Source organism: Mytilus edulis, chromosome 8 (assembly GCF_963676685.1).
Source record: "Mytilus edulis chromosome 8, xbMytEdul2.2, whole genome shotgun sequence".
NCBI lineage: Eukaryota > Metazoa > Mollusca > Bivalvia > Mytilida > Mytilidae > Mytilus > Mytilus edulis.
Window position 1 is genome coordinate 85,672,322 of NC_092351.1, and position 24,932 is coordinate 85,697,253.

The following is a 24,932-nucleotide window of genomic DNA, read 5'->3' on the forward strand; positions in this document are numbered from 1 at the left end:
AAGAACATCCGGTATAATTATAGATATGTTTTGTGTTTCGTTAGAATTTCAAGAAACGATGAAGAATTGTGTCTCCCTTCACTGTATTGGCAACAGTAAATATAGGTATCGGTTTTTTTTTTCAGAAGGGACAATCGTACTTTGCTTATATATCAATATGTTCCAAATGAAAATGTAACCGAAAGTATAACTATCAAGATGTTTGATTTATTTCGTAACAACAACTGTGTTTCGTTTGTTGAATAGTTGTTTTAACAAAGAATAGGCATTCTGTTTAAAATATCCATCTGAATGATGAAACCATACTGACTGATCTTGACAAGAATTATCATTGATTATAGATATAAAAAAGAAGATGGGTATGATTGTCAATGAAAACTACCACAAGAGACCACAAAAACACGGAGATTAACAACTATAGCTCACCGTACGGCCTTCAACAATGATCAAAGCTCATAACGCATAGTCAGCTATAAAAGGCCCCGAAATGTATAAAACCAGTTATTCTTTTGTTATGATAACTGAAATTGAGGGAATATATTTATTTTGTCACATTTAAGATTATCATAAAACAAATAAAAGTTGAGTTGTGTGTTTCATGTGTTCTTTTAAAAATGGAAAATCAGGCAATATTACAAAGTGTTTCTTTTTAATGAATATCATGACGAATACCTTTTTAACGGTGCTTTGAGGATCAATCCCGCTGGTTTCACTAGGAATGCATGTTGCTTAGTCGTATGTCTTCTATAGGGTATTACGCCTATATTATAAGTTGGTATGATACTTCAGTGCATGTTACCAAATTATTACGTTTACATATGTTTAATCAACATGGATCATCGGATGTTAATGTTATAGAACAACTTACTATATCAGGAAGATGTATACTACTAGTATTACTAACTGACTCGAAACACATAAGACACAAGGGGCAGCAGACATTAAAGATTATCAAGAATCAAAATCAACATAATGTATTAATAAACTAAACCTTAAGGATGTATACCTCTGAGGGGCCAAAAATTCCTAGTATTAAAGTTGTTTTCTTAACCTGATTTTTGGTTTGATATGACTGTAACAATTATATGTTGAATAAAAAATCATAAGGTGGTGCACTTATATTTTTGTTACAATCCTTTTAAAATACACAATTTTGATGATTTTTCTCATTTTTCATCAATCTTTTCCCTTTAAATTTTCTCTCCCGTATCTTACTTAATTCAACAAGCTTGACCTAAATTAGCATCTCAAATTTAACGTTCAAAATTTAGTGTAGTATGACACGTTTATTTAGATGATATAACACACACAAAAGACAACAAGGACAATATCGAATCACTGTGGATAACATTTTTTTACCTACGTAAGTAAAACGTGTAGCATAAGGTGCAACATTAGTTTACAAAGAGTATATGAGATAATACATAAACAGCCGTAAGAGTTTTATAATTTGTGTTTTATTATTTTCTCTGTTTTTTCATTTGGGTGGTCATATGTTATTGATGATCAACAGTAAGATTGCCATATGATAAAGTAGGATGATTGATCATGTTATAGTTGTATCCCGCTTTTTATAACTTGCTTGACAGTAATTAGTCGTAGAGTAAGAAAAGGTTTTTAATCAAACCTGCAACCCCATCGCTTCCAAATTAGAACAAATATATCAATCGACGACATATTTATAACTTAATGTAAATGTGTACCACCTGTACACGAATTTCAATTCAAAAGCATTCAACGATATCATTTCAGCCACTATCATAATATAAAAGTATTATTAAAAGTAATCTAAACAGAATATATAATCTGCTACGTTATCTGCAAACAAATGAAAAGGTAGAATTTAAAAAAAAACATGTGTGACATTTAAAATGTCTATTATAAATAAATGTATTGAATAAAACTGAATACATGATAATGGTTATTGTGTTTCACATACTGGTGTTTTATGATAATTTACGTTTTATTAAGGACTTCACACATACAATTGTATGAAGTGTATACAAATGGAAATTGATATTTTAGAGCTTAGCGGTTTCGAATTTCTTACCTAGACACTTTACTGTTCAGTTTGTTCATTTATTAGAGCTACATTTGTATGTGTGTCAAGATTACTGAAATCTTTTAGGTATGGCTCAATTTGCTTTCAAGTCCTGTGACATCTGCATGAGTGGACCGGGAAAGAACTGTTGTAAACAATGCGACCAGTGGCTGTGTGATTTCTGTAAAACTTTACATTTAAGGTCAAAAATAAGTAGAAATCATACCTTTTTTAGTGGTGAAAGTATCAACCCGGAGGATAAACTGTCATGCAGAGAACACGATGAAAATTTCATATTTTACTGCATTGATTGTGACATACCAATATGTAAAATGTGTATCGTCAATAAACACAAACGGCATGATACGTCAGAAATCAACGAATCGATTCAAGGATTACAGGCTGAAGTTAAACAGGTAATTGAATTAAAGATCAAATCAGCTAAAACAAATTTAAACAAAATTGAACAAGGCAAAGACAAATACCATAGCGACATTAAAGAAGCTATTCGTGCCATTACAGAAAATGGAAAAGAGATAAAACAAGAGGTTGACCAACAAGTATTAGCTTTGAAAACATCATTGGAAAAAAAGGAAGCAGAGAGCTATGAGGCATTAGAACCTCTAAGAACTGAGTTACGAAATGATATTGAAAAGTTAGAAAAATGTCACAACGACTTAGCCGAAAGCCAGAAAATAACTGATGTTGCTGAAATGCTGAAATCATTAAAACATATCAAGTCCGATTTAGATGATACAATGGAAAAAGATCCACCATTGATGCCAACAGTGAAATATGCCAAAAAGGATAGAAGAGAGAAAGAGATACTTAAGTATTTTGGAGAGATATCAGTCAAGTAAGTTATTGAATCTAGACTATATATATAATACTTGTTTTAACTATAGTCGATTTTATCTTAGTCAATACCATTTCAATGATATAAAATTGGATCTTCTTATTGCATTCATTATTCCATATATAATTGATAATTAGGCTATAGAAGAAAAACTATCATCATATGTTTAAAGTGACGAAGAATTACACTCATAAACCGATATATACGTTACGTGTTGAAGAACTCATTTTGTCAAAAACTAAATGAATTAGTCGCACTTACCAGCGAGAGAACAGTTATCAAGTATGCATTTTGGAATGCAAGCTATTCATTCACTGATTATATTTTGAAAAAAAGAAGATGTGGTATGATTTCCAATGAGACAATTCTCAACTAGAGTTCAAAATGACATAGAAATTAATAACTATAGGGTCACCACTCGGTCTTTAACAATGAGCAAAGTCATTACCGCATGCTTATTTTCATTATGAAATTTAAAATCTACCGCTGGTATAAATATCATGTGTTATACGAAGTAAGTGGAGTTGAATTGCTTTATCTAATTCAATCATAATGCTATACCAGATTCAAAATTGAATTTTCAAGTTTTGTAATCGATTAACTATTATTCTTTTTTTTTTAAATTTATAAAAATGGTAAATGTTGAATAATAATAAGATTTTTTTGTATTGTAGACCAGGTGTTGCAATACACATATGATATTTTTGTTAAGATATCCAAGATAGTAACATTTTTTACGTTAAGCTAGTTTCATACAAACAGAGTAAGAAAAACATAAAAACTGAATAACTATGTTGTTTTTGTTCAATAAAAAAGGGGCAATTATGTTATTGTTCTATAATATGTCATTATGATATATTTCTAAAATGAATTAGAAAATACGTTGAACCACAAACGTCAAAATTATTCAATCGCGTCGTGGAATGAACTATTTGTGGATTCTTATAAATTCAATAGAACTTTTGGACTATTTTAAATCTCGGTCTATTTCTGACATTAATTCTTACATACTTTTCATTGTTTAACCCTGTACGCTAACATTGCCCATGTGAAATTTGACAATTGTTTGTATAAACATTGAACGACAAAAATATGTGAGGTATACAATTTTCTGACGTCAGACACGCGAATCAATGAATGTGTTTGTAGATGTTTTTGTGTATTGTTAAATTTATTCCTTTTAAAATTGTTGCACGATGATGACTGCTGTACCAATATTTTGACTATTTTATTTATTATTATCTGTGTTGATTACGCATCATTGAAAATATACCAGAATTTGATGAGACTGTCAACAAAGTGAGATGTTTCACGCTATAAAACCAGGTTTAATCCACCGTTTTCTACATTTGAAAATGCCTGTTCAAGTCAGGAATATGACAGTTCTTGTCCATTCGTTTGTTATGTGTTTTGTCATGTGAATTAGCCATGTGATTAGGGACTTTCCGATTTGATTATCCTTTGAATTCAGTATTTTTATGATTTTACTTTTTTTTATATTATAACCCATAGACAGGCAATACAAGGGCAAACAGAAAAATGAGAAACAAGAAAAAACGACAAAGAGCATAAAGAAATGTACAAAAAACTTTGAAATTCACTAGAACCAATAAAAAAACAGTGGTTGAATGTATTATCTTTTGCTCTCTCAATCGCCAGCTGGTATCAAATTGACTGCTTCAATGTATCAAAATTACTATCATTGATATAAGCATTAGTAACATATGCAAAAATAACGTCATTCATTATATGGTATCTTTCTTGGAATATGATATTCAATTTCGCATTTGCGTAATAATCTACAACAGAAATGAAATATAATTATCCAACAAAAAAAATTGCATACTACATGTACTAGTACTTAATTTTTTTTAATATGCTTACAGATCCTTTTTTGCACAGGAACAATCTTATGATAAAAAGAAAACTTATATGAAATGAAAAGAACACGTACATAATAAAGTACAGTAATTTACAAAGTAAATTAATTTTGTCCTCAATTTAATGGAAATCAGGACTTAATCAATCTGCTAAAAAAATTGAGAGATGAAGATTTTTATTACATCAATGGCTTCTTTTATTTGAATTTGTTTTAAATAGAGAACATCAGACATGGGCGAAAATGGTCAGAAAGTTTTGACTATTATTTTTGTTAAAGATGCGGATGAGCTATAAATGATTTTAAAAGCCACTAGTTTTATTTAGAACTTATATTATACTGTCTGAGAAGATGTGTTATTTACGATATAGATATACGATATAATTGCCGTACGTTGACCTATAGTTGTTAATTTATGTGTCATTTGATCTTTTGTGTAGAGTTGTCTCGTTGGCAATCATACCACATTTATATTATCTTGTTTTCTTTAGAGACCTAAAGTACAGTATTACTGTACGAAATAACCATAGCGAAAAGGCTCAGGCGATAAATACTGGAAGGTAAATACTACATTATTTATCTCTTTCAACTCTATCAACATTATCTTAAAGTAAGGATAAAGTAATGCAAATTATTTTGGAGGTCAACAACAAATAATAAATAAATGGAGTCAAATTACTAGATAACACGTTAGATTTTTTTCCAACGGCAATCTCCCTAATAAAGTGTTACTTCAGTAATCTACATATCAACGTAGCCGGTGCTCAAGTAAATAGCCCTAACATCATTTTTTGTGTATGTATGATGCAACAATTGTATGACTCAAATTAGCAATTCGAACTATTAGCATTAAAATTTAACAACACTTTTAGATATTTAGATGATAGATTGACTCTCAATAATTCAATCCAATTTAATTCAAATCTTTATTGCCATAAAACTACATATTTATAGTATGTTAAACAATATAACAAAATGAAAATAAAAAAATAACAACAAGATCATTAATATACACAATAAAAGTAAATATTTCAAGAGTCCCCTGTCCTCAGTTCAATAAACTGTCTTATAAAGGATCCTAGCTTATTTACCTGAGTGTGTGAAATTTGGTTGAGTGTATATGTTATGTTATCCCTCTCATTTAAATTTATAAAGTGGATATTCTTATTTATCATAAAATCAAAATAAACTTTTCTTTTATTATCGTTTCTATAACAATATAACACGAAATGAATTTCGTCTTCAATTTATTTGCAGTTTTTTAATAATCTTTCTTCTCTTGGTATTTTAAGGTATCTTCCCTTTTCTATTAATAAATTATGGTCACTCAATCTAAACTTTGTTATCAGTTTTCTGAATTCAAGTTTTGAGCAAGTTCAATATTTTCTTCTGTATTATTTATTTTTACATGTTTATAAATAGTGAGTTTTCTGTTATCCTTGAAATCTGATAATTTATCAATTACTAGTTCTTCATAAAAATACTTCAATTTTAAATTTAATTGTTCTCTTATATGTTTAGTTATCTTTTGTGAGGAATATGTTTTCAAAGTTTCTTCTACTATATGTTTTACATATGAGAACCAAGAATAAATTCCTGCCAATTCCTAGTTTTGAGACAAAATAAAGGATTCTTTTAAAATTCTAACATTGTTTGTCTGACAGGTACAAATGCAGGTTATTAAATGCGCAATCAATGTGTTCGAAATTTAGTGAGACTGTTTGTAGAAAACTGCCAGGATTTCACGACAATACAGGTTGTGATTCAGTAAGTGTTTTGTCTGGTAAAGGAAAAAAAGCAATGCATTCGGCTTTTTGGCACGTTATGTGGAGTTTTCAGAAGGTCTATTCCATCGTGGTGAAACCTTTGAAGAGGTTGACGAAGAGTTGTCAAAACACTCGAGAGGTTTTCGTGTTCTATATATGGCTACGAAATTAAAAAAATATCGATGAATAAAGATCAGAACGTTTTGAAATGCAACAAAAAAAGATTCATTGTCATCTACTGCCCCCAACAAAAGATGCAATGCTAAAGCACATTAAACAAGCCAACTTTCAGACGTAGATTTGGAAATCTGCTCTTAAACACAACACTGGTCTGTTGCCAAACAACTATGACTGGATTGTTTAGAACAATTTGATCAGCATCAATTGGCTAGACCAACCACAAGCGTTAGATGCTTTAATAATGATGTGCTGTTCATGTAAAGCTGGTTGTGCCAACAAAAGATGTTCATATGTTCAACACAGTGTGTTGAACAGATAGCTGTATGTAAATGCTCGAAAGCTTGTAGATATAAGGATTACCAAATCGTTGATATTGCTAACGATGACGACGAATATGATGGAAATGATGATAATGATAATTCGGTAGATGCAGGTGACCAAACTGATGATGATTCTAAGGATTGACCTTCTGCGTGACCTTAAAATGTAGTGATTCAGTTGTTAAAAAAAATAAAAAATAGAGATCTAGAAACCCAGACAGTTTTGTGTGTTTTAATATGTGAGTTATCTCATGAATGAGATGTATAAATTTGTGACAGAATCGTGCTTTTCTGGTTGCCTATGTTTTTTTCTGTCTTATCCATTTTTCAAATGTGTATGAGGACTTCAGTATGTACTCTAAAGAAATGTATCCTCCAAACTGACTTTAAATACGCTTATACTAACAATGAACACTGACCTTTCTTGGATCTAGATATCTATATTTTGAATGGGAAGCTTAATACAAAAATTTATGCTTAATGAGATGATTTTTCGTTTCCAATTGTTGATTATCCATTTTTAGATGTCACCAGCTTATGGTGTTTATATATCTCAGTGCTCCTATTGGTTGCATTAATAATGAAATAAGTAACTCTTGTCGGAACAATTTATTGTTGAAATTAAAAGTAGATATTTTGCAAAAATGAAAGTTTGGTACATATTAGACTTCGTCATTTATTGAAGATTCATATTCTACAATTGGCATGTTAAAAGGACTTTCAAAAGAACAAAAACATTGAAGAATTGTTCTGATAGAAAGCATATTTTTTTAAATACTAATGGTCTATAAGCAGTTACATTTATTTCATGTGGTGCAATTTTTTTATTCAATTTGAATTTTACAAAGAAATCATTGTAACCAACATGACCAATCGGAGGAATAAATGTGGTCTGAGACTTGTTCTCGGTTGACAGTAGGCATGTACTAGTCCATCGTGCGTTGTTACTTATTTAGTGGATTGGTAAAAACAAAGGTAAAAGATGTGTAAGGATATAAGTATATGTTCCTGTTTCCTGTTTACAAAACTTTGAATTTTTCTAACAACTAAGGATTTTCTTGTCCCTGGAATAGATAGCCTTAGCCGTATTTGGCACAACCTTTTGTAATTTTGGTTCCTGCATGCTCTGTAACTTTGTACTTGTTTTGCTTTATTACTATCTTGATCTGAGCGTCACTAATAAGTCTTATGTAGACAAAATGCGAGTGTGGCATATCAAAATATAATCCTAATCTTTTCAATGACTCAAGTTACCAGATTGTTGTTTGTCATATCATCTTCGAAATATAATGTCTTTACATTTTGTAATTGCAGTCTGGCGAAGTTTACAATGCAACCACCACCTCCACCACGACCACAACCACCACAATCATCATCACCACCACCACAGCAATTACAACCAGCACCACCACCATCACCACAGCAACCCCAACCACCACCTCCTACCAGACCACAACCACCAAAACCATCATCCCCATCACCACAACAGCATCCAAAACCTTCACCACAACCACAGCAATTACAACAATCACCATCACCACCTCCACCACAATCATCATCACCACCACCACCACAGCAATTACAACCATCACTACCATCATCACCACAGCAAACCCAACCACCACCTCCACCACGACCACAACCACCACAACCATCATCCCCATCACCAAAACAGCATCCAAAACCTTCACCACAACCACAGCAATTACAACAATCACCATCACCACCTCCACCACAATCACCACCTCCACCACGACCACAACCACCACAACCATCGTCACCACCACAACAGCAACTAAAACCATCACCACTACTACCACCACAGCAATCACAACCATCACCACCACCACCATCAGCAGAACAGCAACCCCAACCACCACATCCACCACGACCACAACCACCACAACCATCATCATCACCACCACCACAACAACCACACACACCTCAAGAAAGGTGAGCTCTTACTATTGATTAAATCTTTTAATTATCGAGTTCATTTAGGAGGTCATTTATACAGAAATCAGTTTCGGGCATAGCACACACATTGTTTAACTCCGTAAGTTGATTTAAATAAATTGCAGATAGCATTTTGGAATTTAATTTTACATATTTTTTTTAAACATAGAAACATCAGGTAAACTATGAAAAAAAAACATACATTGGACAATATCAGAGGCCTTTCGTGTAAAGATTAATGAATCGTAAAAACACTTTTTTGTGTGTGTTTGTCTTACATCCTACAACAAATTGATTTTAACGAGAATATATGGTGTGCTATTCCAGTATTTTGTTTGAAGGTCCTTCAATTTTCAAACATAGGTCACCAATATGGAGATGCAAAGACGGATTAAACAGGTCAACGACCCGAAATCAGGGAGGTTGGGAGTATAGTTGTCATAACCATCGATGAAACATTCTTTTTTTTTATAATGGGCAATTAGTTTCAATATAAATAAAAATATTTGAAAATATGCTTAAGTTTTTCCGTTTTCTTGAAAATTCCCATAAGGCCGTTCATGTCAAAAACCAGAGTAACGCGTTAACATTTAGCACGATAACAACAAATTTAACACGATAAAAGCTGTTTTAATTTAACGCGTTATTTCATTATTAACGGCTTTAAAAGCACTTACACAATTTTTCGAAAAGCTAAGGTTTTTTTATCCCACACACTATTAACGGATGCAATAATTTACTTTCATATCCCTAACTAAGGCTAAACAAGTAACTGTTGGTGTGTTCTACGGTTAAATTTTTTTATTTTGAAATATTCTTTCCAACGTTCTGAACTATGTCATGTGCATGTGCATTTCATTAGCTACCAACATCTAGTTCATATTTCTCAATAACACTTTAAGAAGAAATCTAACAACTTAAATATTTTACTTGCTAAGAATCAGCTGCACGTTTTAATCTATACTTTCAGTAAAGAAAAAATCAAGCTTCTCAGTGATCAAATTTAGTATTTGTGAAACTGTTATATATCCAATGAAATTAATTCTGTAAATTGTTTGGTTCGAATCACTTTAAGTTTGAAAACAATGTCAAGAGGTCAAAGTTAGTACTTTGCTAAAATTTTGAAAATAAAACTAGATAATTCTATTTTAGTCAAAGTGTGAGGTACCCCATGAATTATTCTTTATTTAGGCCAACTGTCAGTAACTTGACTGTACGCATAGGATTCGGTAACTCTTTTTATTTTATTTGTTTTTCTCTTGTATTTTCTTTGTTTATTTCTCTTGTATTTTTAAACAGTATAACGCATCTTTACATTATATAACATAGTCGCATCTTTACATTATATAACATAGTTGTCAGCGTAGCCATACATGTTTCTTTTTGTTATAATGAGCCAACGTTGATTAATTAATTTCAATTTTTTTTCTCAAAAAGATGGTCTTTGGTAAAACATTTGTTGAAAAGAAGAACAACAAACAATGTCCATTAAACAATGTTTCCTTTCCTAATACCAGCTTGTCGATAATTCTGAAAACTTCATGTCAGGCAACACATTTTCAGAAGATTGACACAAGTCAAAAAAATAAATTATTTAAAACATTACATTATATATTGTTTCGTCTTTATTTGATACATGTCAAACTAGAATCCTGCTGTATGTGTCTTTCAAATAAATAGAAGGAAATAGAAAACATCGTGCAACAAGTGTTCATTTATATTTTCAGTGAAGTGCCCATTGTTTCTGTGAGAGCAAACGTAATGCAATATGAAGACTCAAAAAGGAAATGGGTGCCTGTGGGTAGTGCACAGCAGCAAGGTTTATCAAAAGTGCAAATTTACAGACACACAGGAATCAATACATTTCGAGTTGTTGGTAGAAAAATTGACAATCATGAAGTAAGTAACCCTTCATCAATTTAATAAACATAATTATTAACAATCTATGTCTTCGTGAATTGAAATCCATTTTTTATAGGATAGATACAAAGGCTGAGGTGATCAAGAAACATTTTATATTTGGTTTTTCTTGAGAACAAGTTGCATTTGTATTCTTCAAGTGTACTGAAGTGCAGGGGAAAGATGTTTTTTTTAGTTTCGTGAAACGTCCTATCAATTATGAAGAGTGTTCATTTCTGCGCACACCAAATTTTTGGACCGGAAATATGAAGGTTTTTGGTGTAAAAAAAAAGCAAATTATTATATAAACAATCTTTATATTTATAAAAAAGTAGATGTGGTATGATTGCCAATGAGACAACTATCAATAAAACTCCAAAATTACACAGACATTAAAAACTATAGGTCACCATACGGCCTTCAACAATGAGCAAAGCCCATACCGCATAGTCAGCTTTAAAAGGCCCCGATAAGACAATGTAAAACAATCCAAACGAGAAAAATAACGGCCTTATTAATGTAAACAAAATGAACGAAAAACAAATATGTTACACATAAACAAACGACAACCACTGAATTACAGGCTCCTGACTTGGGACATGTAAGCGGGATCCCAACCCTCCCCCTAACCTGGGACAGTGGTTTAACAATACAACATAAGAACGAACTATAAAAATATAATTTAGTAGACTTTAATCCTCAATTGACAAAACTAGTCCAATCCAATTAGTTAGGGTGGTGTTATAAGATATAACTTAATTGTGCAGTTGATGAAATCGAATATCTTGTAAGTTGAGCTGATGAAATGAAATATCATCTAATTCATTTTCAAAACTTGATTTTGAAACTCATGACTATCAAAATTGCATCTACTGACAATTTTTTGTATTCCTCATCTTAGATATGGACTTAAACGCAGCATTTCACCTCATTTCCTCATCAATGAATTTAATGTCAAGATGACGTATTTTTTTTGGACCCTCGATTTTGACTATTACAGACTCATCTACTTACAAATTATCAGTACTCCTTCGGATTTTGTCTAATGTTTAGTCCTTTGCTGTGTGTTTTACATTTTAATGTTGTGTCGTTGTTCTCTAATATTTAATGCGTTTCCCTCAGTTTTAGTTTTTTACCCCGATTTTGTTTTTTGTCTATAGATTTATGAGTTTTGAACAGCGGTATACTACTGTTGCCTTTATTTATTCCAAGACGCATCTATTAGCAAAATATTATAAACTATAACTTATACTTCCACGGATTGATGGGGAGTCGTGATGTAGAGGTTAGTGCATCGGAAAATTTACACAAAGGTTCCTGGTTCGATCCCGGTTCCGCCTCTCCTTTGATACCATTTGCGAGTATGGTCTGGAGAAACGATAATAGTCCGTCGTAAGGGGACGATAAATGGCTGCTCCGTGTTAAGAGAGAGCCACATATCTTGCACGTAAAATATACTCTTGTAGATTTCGAAAAAGGGAAGGCTAATTTCGTTAAAAAGCAGCAGTAGCAACCGGAAAGTGGAAATGGGTTAGTAAAAGTTGAAAAACGTGTTTCCAATCCACTCTAAATAAATCTGTTTAAACTAGCACTACAAACTACCCAGAGTCTGAATTGACCAGTTTTTTGTGCTCGACCAGTAAAATCGAGCACACATTTTACTCGACTAGTCTCGACTTTGTCTCGACTGTACTTTACTGTACTTCATTCCCGACAAAGTTACATGCCATAGCTGCATGACTCTGGTGTTAGAGGTGGTCAGCTTGTTAAAATGGTTATGTAAGAGATATCGAAACAAAAGGAATAGATATATTCATAAGTGTTTTGTCTTTATTTTAATTCTGACAAAGATGCGTGTATATACAAATGGTTTTACAAAAATTATGAGTAAATTACGAAATAAAACCTATAAAACATGATGTTAGCTTTTCCACTTTCTTTTACGGCTTTATCTTCTTTTTGTCTCCGTATAAGCATCCTTTATAAGGATCACCACCATGAGTTATGGCGTATAAAGGAGGCATTTGGAGCCTTTATCGATACAAATTAATTTGAGCATTTGCCTACCCAATTCCTCAGTCAGGCCGTGACGGGTCTTATTACCAGAAAGTTAACCTTACCAATTTATACTTAGAGCGAATTCCGATTGAATTGAAGAAGAAAAAAAATCATGTGGCGTCCTTTGATATCTGTTTACAAAGGCTTCATACGGTACTCATGTGTTTGTAATTGTTCAACATTTTTTTTTTCTAAAAGTAAAAGAATTTTTTAAAAGAAATCTTTCATCGAATTTTTGTCAGAGTAAGTTTCATTAAAAAATGAAAAAAAGCCGACAGAAATAATTTCAAATACAATTTCTTTTATAGATATATTTTTTAATGAAAAAGAACAAATATTTGAAATAAATGCATTAAATATCAATATCTACCATAATATGAAAAGAAATTATATGTGACAGCACGCCTTAGTCCTTAGTGGCATGTTATAAGTCCTTAGTGCACTAAGGACTTCTTAGCAGTGTTTAGACGCACCAAACTAAGATAGCTGTATAGTGTGATGAAAATCTGAGTAGATTTGAAAAAAGTTATTAAAAAAAATTAAAGTGTACTATCACTGTTTTGTTCGAACTGCAAATTCTAGCTTTTTGACCTAGATTAATTTAATTCTTAAATTTGACAGCAAAACAACAAAAAACAAAATGATCTGGGATTCAGTAAGCTTAATATATATCTAAAATAGCGGCATAGTTTGATGAAAACCCAAGTTGATGTGAAAAAGTTATAAAAAAAAATTAAAGTGAACTATCTTTATTTTGTCCAAACTGCAAATCCTAGCTTTTTTTTACCAAAATTACTTTAATTCTTTAATTTGACAGTAATACAACAAAAAACAAAATGACCTGGGATTCAGTAAGCTTAATATATATCTAAGATAGCTGCATAGTTTGATGAAAATCCAAGTTTATTTGAAAAAAGTTATAAAAATTAAAGATGCCTATCTGAATTTATATAATAACTTTTATTTTTACCTATTGTAAAATTAAATTCTTTCATTTCACCGCAATAAATCAATTTACCTAATAAGCTTGAATTTTGTAAGATCAATGTTCAGTTTAGTTAGAAGGGCTGATTGATTACAGTCAAAACTAAATTTGAAGGTCAAGACAAGTCGAGAAAGGTCGAGACTGGTTGAGACTGAGTCGAAACTAGTCGAGACAAGTCGAGACTAGTTAAGACAGGTCGAGACTAGTCAAGACAGGTCGAGACAGGTTAAGCCTTGGTCAAGACCAGTTCAAACTACACAAAGATCATCAAGTAGTGAATTAGACTAATTAAGTAAAGTCGAGACCTAGTTGAGTACACTTAAGTACAGTTAAGTACAGTCGAGACAAAGCCGAGTAAAATGTCTGCTCGATTTTACTGGTCGAGCACAAAAACTGGTCAATTCAGACTATGAGCAGTTTGTAGTGTAGATAGATGGACTTTAACTTTATGATGCACAGAAGAAACACTAAATCTCTTTCCCAACTTCGTTTGATAAAAATAGAAAAATCTTAAAGCAAACAAATATCAAATTATTCCTCTCAGTAAAGGTTGAGAATTCATTGAAATAATAATTTCATTTCTATTCGCTTTTGGTGAAATTAACAAACATTCATACAAATAGAAATGTATCTTTGTGTGATATTTAATTATGAATTCTGTTCAAACCAATGCGAAGTGTCCACTGAAATTTATTACCAGTTATGATAAATATTGGTCATTGCTGAATGGCACATGGTAACTTGAAGATGAAGAACAACAATAAAAACGTTCCATATTTGGGTATTACCATGTAGTGATATCAATTTTGTCTTCTGTATATTTACATTTGAAATCATTGTCGGTTATTTAAACATGTGACCTATACGAATTCCCGAGATCGTTCACATAGAAAGTAAAGATATCTTTATAATGATTATTTTTCTAAATGATAAAAACTGTATTTACCATAATCAAACTAGAATATAAAATGAGAAAATAACGCAAACGATAAATCATTTTCCGTGTTCCGACGACATGTTGTAAAAACATTGTACCTTGTTTAAATTTTTTAACATAATCTGGTTTGGGAAATCCCAAAATACGGGTCACGCATAATAAACATTCATTGTTATATATACTTGGCATCTTCTTAAATAAAATTGAATTAAAAAAATGTATTTATTTTAATTACCTTAAATCCTTAATTTGCATATACCGCAGACAATAATAATGTATATCCGCAGAAACTCATGTAACAATCTCAAACCCATATCATATAATGATCGACTAAATGCCGGCCTATAATCATGATAATTGATATACATGTGAGTAGACATTGAGTGTCAAAATGCTCTGGTCTATTCTTACAATATGTGTTTGCACTAAAAGAATATTACAGATGTTTATTATCATTGCCACTATATCACTATATAATTCAAAGTTAGTGACTATGTTGAACGTATCTATTCCCTCTAACTTGAAATGAAGGATATAACAGATACATGCAGATATATGTATGTGCATGTCCTAATCCAGTAGCCTGTCATTCAGTGGTAATCGTGCGTTCCTGTGCTACTGTTTTTTTTTCGGTCATTATTTGAACATAAATTAGGTTGTTCGTTTTTTAGTTTGAATTAATGTACAATTGCGTTTTCGGGTTTTTAAACTGACTATGCGGTATTGGTTTAGCTCATTGTTGAAGGCCTCACGGTGACCAATAGTTGTAAATTTCTGTGTCGTTTGGTCTATTGTTGAGCGTTGTCTCATTGTCCATCATACCACATCTTCTCTTTTTTTTTGGGGGGGAGGGGTTAAAACTAGGCATTAATAATGAGGGTAGCTTGCAGATAAAACGTTACGACAAAAGTGATAATTTCAGCTCACCAGTCGTGACCTTTCTTTTTCTATGTAGGAACATTTCAGCAGCGCCTTAATTCTTGTTGAGTATGTACCTCTCAGTTGATACGATATCCTGGGGCTAGCGTTTCCTGTTGATACTTCGTTGATAGAGGGTTGATGCTCACTAAGAAACTTTTAAATCAAGAGTTCAAAGTGGAAAAGCGGAAATTATTCCTTCATGAATTTGACTGATGTCATTACAAGTTGGTTGAATGTTATAAAATATCTTTTTGTTTTAGATGACAACGGATATGTTCAAATCGTCGTAACCAAAATTTGTTTCCCCGAATGCGTGTGTAACCTACTAGATTTAATTTAATATTGGTTTGATACTTACATGATCAGCACGACGGTTGCTTCATTTGGAATAGGATCTGTTTACCCTCCCAAAACATATACAATGACCGCTGTTTTTCTTGGTGTTGCTCACCCGTTAGTTTTCTATACTGTGCTTTGTAAACTGTAGTTTGTTTTTTTGTAAAAAAAAATGCCATGGTGTTATAATTCATAAGTCAACGGAATTAAACACATTTATTCTAACACCAGTTGTTGGTACGACCCGGGTTATGTTCTTCTCATATATTTCATGATGGTATTATACTAAACCCTTAACGGGAAGGATTGTGCTTTATATTCATATGATGAAGACATAATATGTCAATCAGTTAAGTTCAGGTCTGGAGCTGGCATGTTAGTATCTGCTAGTAGTCTTTTGTTATTTATGTATTATTGTACCTAACCTGACAACGGACTCGGACTTCTCTTGAACTGAGTCCTACTGTGCGTATTGATGTGCGTTTGTTTTTCTTCATTGACTAGGGGGGTTGAGATCTCCAAAAACCATGTTTAACCCCGCCACATTTTTGTGGCTGTCCTAAGCCAGGAGACTCTTGCCTTCGTTAGTCTTGTATGATTTTTAATTTTAGTTTGCTGTGTATAATTCGGATTTTAGTATGACGTCCATTATCACTGAACTATAAAATTGAGAATGGAAAACGGGATTGTGCCAAAAAGACAACAACCCGACCATAGAAAGGACAAGAGCAGAAGGTCACCAACAGGTCTTCAATGTAGCGAGTATACATATTTCTTTAGGGGCCAGCCGGAGGACGGCTCTGGGTGCGGAAGTTTTTCGCTAGATTGAAGACCCATTTGTGACCTTGACCGTTGTCTGCGCTATGGTCGGGTTGTTGTCTCTTTTTCACATTACCCATTTCCATGCTTACTTTTATAATATATTGTAGAACGTTTGAGGGTGGTAAGTAAAGCATAGAAATAGTTCAGGTTGACTTTATCAAAAATAAAACAACTGTTTGTATTGTAGGTAGTGATAAACTCTTCAATATCAAAAACTCTTCATTACCAACAGGCTACCACTACATTTCACCAATGGAGAGATCAAAGACAGGTTTACGGTTTGAATTTTGCAAACAAGGATGATGCAGATAGTTTTGCTCTAGCAATGAAATCAACACTTGATTCTTCAAAACAAATACACGATACATAGTTCATATTGAAGATCCGTTATGTCTTGAATAACCCTTTATAGCTTGACGTTCTGTGTGAGCCAATTGTTATACTTTGACCTATCTTGAAATTTTATACATAATGACTTGGATTGAGAGTTGTCTCATTGGCACTCATACCACATCTTCATATTTGTATAATAAGATTTTGAAATTTATTCATATAATATTTCGCATATAAATGACAATGCAGCATAAGCCTCTTAAGGCTGGTTTGTATAAATATACCTGTTTAGTGATTACATATGTATGTTTAAAATTTTAATATCATTATATATCATGTACATATACCAAGTTTTATCTTTGAAATAAAACTATATATATCTATCTATCTATTAAACAGTTGCTTTGTCACGATTTTAGATAATATGAATTTATTAAGACAAAGGGAAATTCGTTGACATCTTTTCAAGTGAGATGTTGATCTGTTTACGAGAATTCAAAACGGGGAAGTGTTATGACGTCCGACGTTCGAAGGCCCTGTATTATTAGTGCATGGTAATGGGCAAGTTTTCCACTCACCCAAACTAAGCCGATATACATATTGCGTTATATCGAGCTTCCGTACTGATCCTGAACAGGTTGTCTCTAGAGTCCACAACTCAGCGATCAGTAAAACAACGACGTTGTTAGCGGGATGCCTCGCTGATCAACCAAGCCATGGGAACAGCCGTTGTGAAGACAGTTTACTTCAAAACAAACTAAAACGTCAACAAAACAAATCGATCCATGTAGTACCACTGTAAAGGGCCGTCTTTTTACACTTGACGACAACAAAATAACACTAAAAAATTTTGAAAATTTAATTATTAGTTATGCGATATCAACGAGATATTACTGATACCAGGTTTAAATTTATGTACGCAAGACGCTTATTCCTCTACAAGTAAAGATGACTCATCAATGATGACCAAATCAAAATAGTTCAAAGTACCAAATAAAGTATGCATTGAGTACTCGTTCATTTTACTCTGTCGGAAATAAATCTATTAAATTGGCACGACAAACAATCATACGCATTGTACAAAATGTTGTATAATAAGTATTTTTTTTTAATTTAACACCTTATCCGTAATTACTAGGTCATTTACAATATATAATGTAAGCAAACAAAAATATCATCATTGATTAGATATTATCTATTGAATATGAAAAGTCAAATATGAGACTATTTTACTTAAATTAGTATAATAGCACAAGAAGAATTCAAATAAAAAAAATAATCTTAAAGAAACATATCTAAATATGCCTCTATGTTAGGAGTCACCGGTACTCAATACCGTTAACTAGAAATCAGTTCAAACAACCAATCTTGCTTATTCTACAACGGTCCATTAATTGTATTATTTGCAAAGATCATCTCTTTTTCTTGTATATCAAGTCAGTTTTCAATATCATGGTTTTACATATCATCTGTAGTTTATCTATAACCTATGATATGTTTGTAGAGCTTAAACATTTAAATGTGTAGTAAAGACTAGAGTGGAACCAAACATTATTTGTCTACATCGTTTAAAAAATATTACCATTCGGCCTTGAAAATTTCATAGGCATACATCTGCTAATAAACACATATGCAACTACTCTTAGTCAGCATTAGTAAAAATATACTTGTTTTAGACTTTTATGTTTCCATAATAATTTCTTATTGTCATGGAAAAAGAAGTGAATAAACAGGTTTTAGATTTGCAGATATAGAATTAAAAAATGAAAATAGACACCAACTGTATTTGTATTTAAAAACACTTTGCTCGCATGTCTCATATCCATGTCCAGTACATGTAGCCGTAAGATATTGGTCAAAACCTCAATTTAACATTACATTTCATAACGAACATATGTTAACAGTCTTACATTATGCTAACAACAATACAATTCAAAATGGAAATGGAAAGTGTGTCAAAGAGAAAACAACCAAACATATTAGCAGAAAACAGCCGACGACCACCAAAAGGTTTTTTAACTCCATGGCAAAAAGGGTACTTTTTTCATAATTATGATTTTCTCCACGTGACTGTGGTCCTTTTTTATTAAATTACTTCTCTTAGTTGAGGAATGAAATTATAAATTTTATCAAATGTGCGGAAAAGTCAGCCCTTATTTTCGCCATATCGAAATGTGTGTTCTTTGTATATAATATAACCATAAAATGAATGTGACATACTCAAAAGTATAAGATGTCTGCATGTTGATTGATATTTACAAATGATATCCTTGTACCGATGATGATGCAATTTTGTGAATGTTTTGACTAGTTTGTGATATCGAAAACATAAGCTATTCTGATTAAAATATAGGCTTGAAATAAGACAGACTGATGGACAAACTAGGCAATGATGTGATTGTTCACCATGAACAAGACCGACATGATAGACAGGCTTTTGTATCATGCATCAGGTCGTTTGCTATATAACAGTTTGCGAGAACATCCAATTTAATGTATGGGTTTTTCTTATTTATAAAGACTTAACATTGACCTATAAGTGATTCCATCCACATGTTTTGAGAGCTGGTGGATAATTTACAATCACACAACCTCCCCCTTATTCTTTATATATGACATCCTCTCCAGACTCATTGGTCTGATTTTGAACCGACCAGTCATTTCTTTTCATCGCTGAGGGTATCACCAGCTCAATAGTCAGCAGTTCAGTATTGACATGAATATCAATTATATGGTCATTTTTTTATAAATATCCTGTTACAAAACTTTGAATTTTTCGAAAAACTAAGGATTTTCCTATCCCAGGAATAAGTTACCTTATCCACTAGGCTATGTTTTGAGCCATTACATAAAACAGACGACATCAGTAATTGTGAATTTTGTTTTCACAGACTAATTTCAAAACGTTGACTCAGTTAATGGTTTACTTAATCTAAAAATTATTTAGTTGGTTGATATTTATACATATGATGTATAATGTAACTTTTGTCAAACCTGGTCATCCCTGCAGACATCAAAATGTTTTTTACTTACTTTGAGGTGTTGTTTTTAACTCTGTGCTTCAAGAATTTTAGACTCCAAAAACGATGCTCTTACATTTAGCATTGAGGATATGGCAAAGATTTCATACTTAACAACTAACAATGACAAATTTATGTCCATTGTCTGCGTTAACCTGTTGACATAACCTGCTATCAATATAATTACATGTACAGTGAAATCAGGTTTTTTTATTCTTTTGAATAACTTGTTACGGAAATAGACTTGGACGTCCTGTCTTTTGTTGAAAACTTAATGCGGCCCTGCTGTTGTTGTTTGAAAATTTTCATCGGGTTTTCAAGTCTCGCTCACAGTTGCTACATCTGCTTTAATTCTGAGATTCAAGCTTATGCAATTACAACATATACATGGATATGGCAAAAATGAAGGAAAATGAAAGAATTGATATAACTATAAACAAAATAGGTGCTCAAGGTTTTCAGTTTCAGATTTTGCCATCATTCAGTTTCAAATTGTTTTTCTTTTATTTATATCAAGGTGGATTGTGTTTTATCGATTTAAATCAACACCTTACATAATGAAAACATATGCTCTCAGCACACAAAATAAAAATATTTCAACGATATAGAATGGCTGGAGTATTTGTTTTGATTACATTAGCTATCAATTAAGTCGGTTGTACACATTCTCTTTTAATCTTTTTCAGTTGGATGTTTAGGGACATTCTTCGCGGTTCTAGTCTCACTTTTCTATATATGCCGTAGATTTCCGCTTTTTTTGTGGTTTAGTTTTAACAAAAAAAGCTTTGACGGCGTTTTGGAAAAATAATATTTAAGGAAGTACCTATCCATATACATCACATAGTTTCAAACGCACGCGAATTTTTAAGGGTGTAACTTGTGTCAATGGATAGCAGACAGATGTCCTTACAAAATGATTCTTGTATTTCAAAAGCTGAAATGAATAATAATCATGACATGATAAAAAGGTAAAAAAAATCATGGACAATCTGATCATTATGATATGTAACGTTTGCTATAATATATATTTTACTCGCAAACTGTTTTTCAATTTATATCTAACCATTTCCCTGTCTTTTTACAAGTATGAAATTGGCATCATAAAAATGTAAACCATGGGCGCAACATAATGCAGTTCATGAACTGTCTTGTGCATGTACTCAGAAAATGGTATAGTTATTTTGTTGTATATCATTAAAGACTTCATGACCTTTGTATTCAAAGATCAGATAACTTTTTAAGCGACCGAGAAAATGTTTGCATCCGTATAATATTATCATATGTTGTTGTTTGGTGTTTGTTGTTTATTTCTTGACCAATTTCAATGGCATTTAATTCCGGGGGTTTTTTAAAATGCTGCATCTAACTGTCTTGTTATTTTCTGAATTGAAGGCCCCGTGTTTAAATTGGTATAAACGTGAGGTCTAAAGGTCCAAAATTAAACTTTGTTTAATTTAATCAATATAATAAAATATGCTTTATTTTAAAAACACTCGCCCCATTGACAAGAAAAACAAGAGGTAAATTACAAAATATACAATCACATGCAATCACATGCAATTAAAGAAATAACTAAAACAACTTAGAAATGAAATATATAGAAAATTACTTTACTTAATCAAACATTAAAAAAACTTTTTCATGTATGCCAAATACATCCGTGAATATATTTTTTTCTATTTTGGACCCGCCTTCAAAACGGGCTACATTGAGGTCTAAAGGGTCCACAATTAAACTTTTTTGGTTTCAATCAAAATAAAATTCTTGCAGTTCTGTTGATGAGCTGAATCTGTATGTGTATTAAGATTTTTGATTTTGAAACTGGTTTTCAAATTGGTGCAAATCGGGGTCCAAGATTAAATTCTTCAACAAAAAACTGAATACATTGGATACTTGATCGGTATGTTACCGTTTATATAGATTTCAGATTTTAGGCCATATTTTCAAATTATTCTACATTGAGGTCTGAAATTAAACTTTTTTTTGATTTCATGAAAAAAATGAATTATTGGGGTTCTTCGATTTGCTGAATCTAAACATATAGAAATCGGAGTCCAAAAATGATGTTATGTATCGTTATGAACAATAAAAGAATAATAGTTCTGAATCTGCTTACCCTTCCGATCACCTCCCGTTTTTGGTGGGGTTCGTGTTGCGTATGCTTTAGTTTTATATGATGTGTCATGTGTACTATTGTTTGTCTGTTAGTCTCATTTTCAGCCATTGCGTTGTCAATTTTTTTTTTCTATTTATGAGTTTTACTGCAGTGATTTTCCTTGTATCTAGGTGAAGGTCCATTGGGTCGTAAAATGTTGGATTGTGGGGAAATATATTAGTGTATCGATACTGGTGGCGCACAGCACCAGTCGTTTGCAACTTGGAAGTGGGGTTTAGGGACTAGGTCCTCAAGAAAATTTAAAAAAAATATGTGCAAAATTCTGCATTCTGAGAAGGAATAAGTTATAATTGCAGCTTTGTAAACAAAATACCACATTAGAACACCAACAAAATTTTGCAATGAAGTTTATATACAATGATATACAACTGGTAATTTTAGAGCTGAAAATTGAGAAAAAAAGAGCACATGTCTCTTTGGACAGGGGCCAATAATCGGACCCAAATATGAGGGTTGAAAAATCCCCAGACTGTCCCTCTTGTATCTTTCGTCCCTTTTTATGAAGTCTGTTTTGAACGTAACTGCTATAGTTAGATAAGAAATACGTGACTAACTCTAATATGTCATAACTTGATCAAAGCTTCATTCTGATTACAATGTTATATTTTTTGTGATTTAGTTTTTTTTTCTTTTCCAAAAGGGAAATCCCTTTCTGTCTTGTACTGTATTATTATTATTATTATTATTAGAAGTAAAATTATTACAATTATATGATAATCATTATTATTATTATTATTGTTATTATTATTATTATTATTTTTATTATTATTATTATTATTATTATTATTATTATTATTATTATTATTTTTTTTTTATTATTATTATTATTATTATTATTATTATTATTATAATTATTATTATTATTATTATTATTATTATTATTATTATTATTATTATTATTATTATTATTATTATTATTATTATTATTATTATTATTATTATCGTTTTTCTATTTTCATTTCTCTTTAATCATAAAAGATATCAACAAACTGTAATCTCGAAATTGTTTGTCTACTTTAAGAGTGTTTTGCTTATGTTTAAGGTAGCACAATACAAAGATTTTTCATCCCCAATCAGACATCTTTAAACTGTTGTAATTCCAATCATCCTTCTTTAACTTTTACAAATGAGGTATCAAAGGAAAGAGGAATGATTAATCTTTCAAATTGTGATAATTTTATTATGACATAATTGTTACATAATTAATTGTTATGTAATAAGTTGCTATATTGTGATGTCCATACTTGAATGAATTTAGCTTCTTTGTTATTCATGACGTTCTCAGAGAGTTTTTCCCTTAAAAACATAGATAATATTCTAAACTAATGCATACGCCATAAGTCAAAAAGGTCTTTGATATAAAGACATTTTTTTTTCATTTAGAGGATTATAAGGTCAAGGTCAAGGACATATGGTTTACAAGTGTGAACAAATCTTATGTTCAAGTTATTAAACAAGGTGTATAGATGTAAACAAATTTAATGTCAAACCAGTGCATTAAACTAATTGTAAACATGTTTACTGTACATGGCGTTAAATGTGAACACGGCCATACACAGGCAGGATTGAATCATCCCCGTGCCTTTTAATACATGCTATAATTTCGCATTGGAATTTGATTCGACTTTTATACAAGTGAGAGGTTTAGCTAGCTTTATAACCAGGTTTTATCCAATACTTGTGTACATAGGAAAATGCCTGTACCAAGTCAGGAAAATGACAGTTTTTATCCTTTTGTTTGGTGTGTTTGAGCTTTTGATTTTGCCTCTTGATTACAGACTTTCAGTTTTGAATTTTGCTTAGAGTTTTTGTTATTTTCCATTTCTACATGGCGTTGATGGCCTGAGTATGAATGCTATTTTTTTTTATCCTACGACTCTTTTTTCACAAGGCTGAAATTCAAGATAAAATATTATATGATTGCACCTGTACCTAGACTACTTTCAAAAGATTACTTGAGTCATGATTTTCCTTTCTGAACTTGTATTTTTGAATAAAAGGAGTTAACTTAAAACAAATACATTAATTATAGATATATAGAAACAAAATATTTTTAACAATGTAAATTATCCATCTACGTAAAAGATAAACATGATAAAGGCTGGTACCGAAACAAGACAGCCATCTGAAAAGTAATTGATATCTTAAATAGTTGTACACAAATCAAAGCATAAATTATCTTATTGACAAGTAATTTAATTAGATTTTTACTTTCACGGATGGCACAACACACGCAGTTATAAACAATCGGATTAGTAAAAATATGTTAAACTTATGTAAATTCAGATTTGATTAGGTACAATATCTCGTTGTTCTATATTTTCTATTATATATATATATATACATCCTTTTGTTTAATCTCATGTCTTAAACTTAAAAAGAGTAATTTAAAAAAAAAAAAGTATGAATATGCAATGAGATTAGATATCAACTTACAATATAATAAG

At 31.6% G+C, this 24,932-nt stretch overlaps 1 protein-coding gene across 2 annotated transcripts; it reads left to right on the forward strand.

The window, feature by feature from the left end:
• The first annotated feature begins 1,258 nt into the window (after positions 1-1,258).
• Positions 1,259-17,672, forward strand: LOC139486500 (uncharacterized). 2 transcript variants are annotated; one of them, XM_071271399.1, is made up of 6 exons: positions 1,259-1,363; positions 2,129-2,897; positions 5,268-5,336; positions 8,357-8,995; positions 10,726-10,897; positions 17,144-17,672. In XM_071271399.1, exons 2-6 carry the CDS (start codon positions 2,131-2,133, stop codon positions 17,324-17,326), a joined length of 1,830 nt encoding a protein of 609 aa, XP_071127500.1. In that variant the 5' UTR covers positions 1,259-1,363; positions 2,129-2,130; the 3' UTR covers positions 17,327-17,672. The 2 variants fall into 2 exon arrangements, with proteins under 2 accessions (XP_071127500.1, XP_071127501.1); XM_071271400.1 differs by lacking the exon at positions 1,259-1,363 and having other exon boundaries at positions 2,029-2,897.
• Positions 17,673-24,932: the final 7,260 nt, after the last annotated feature.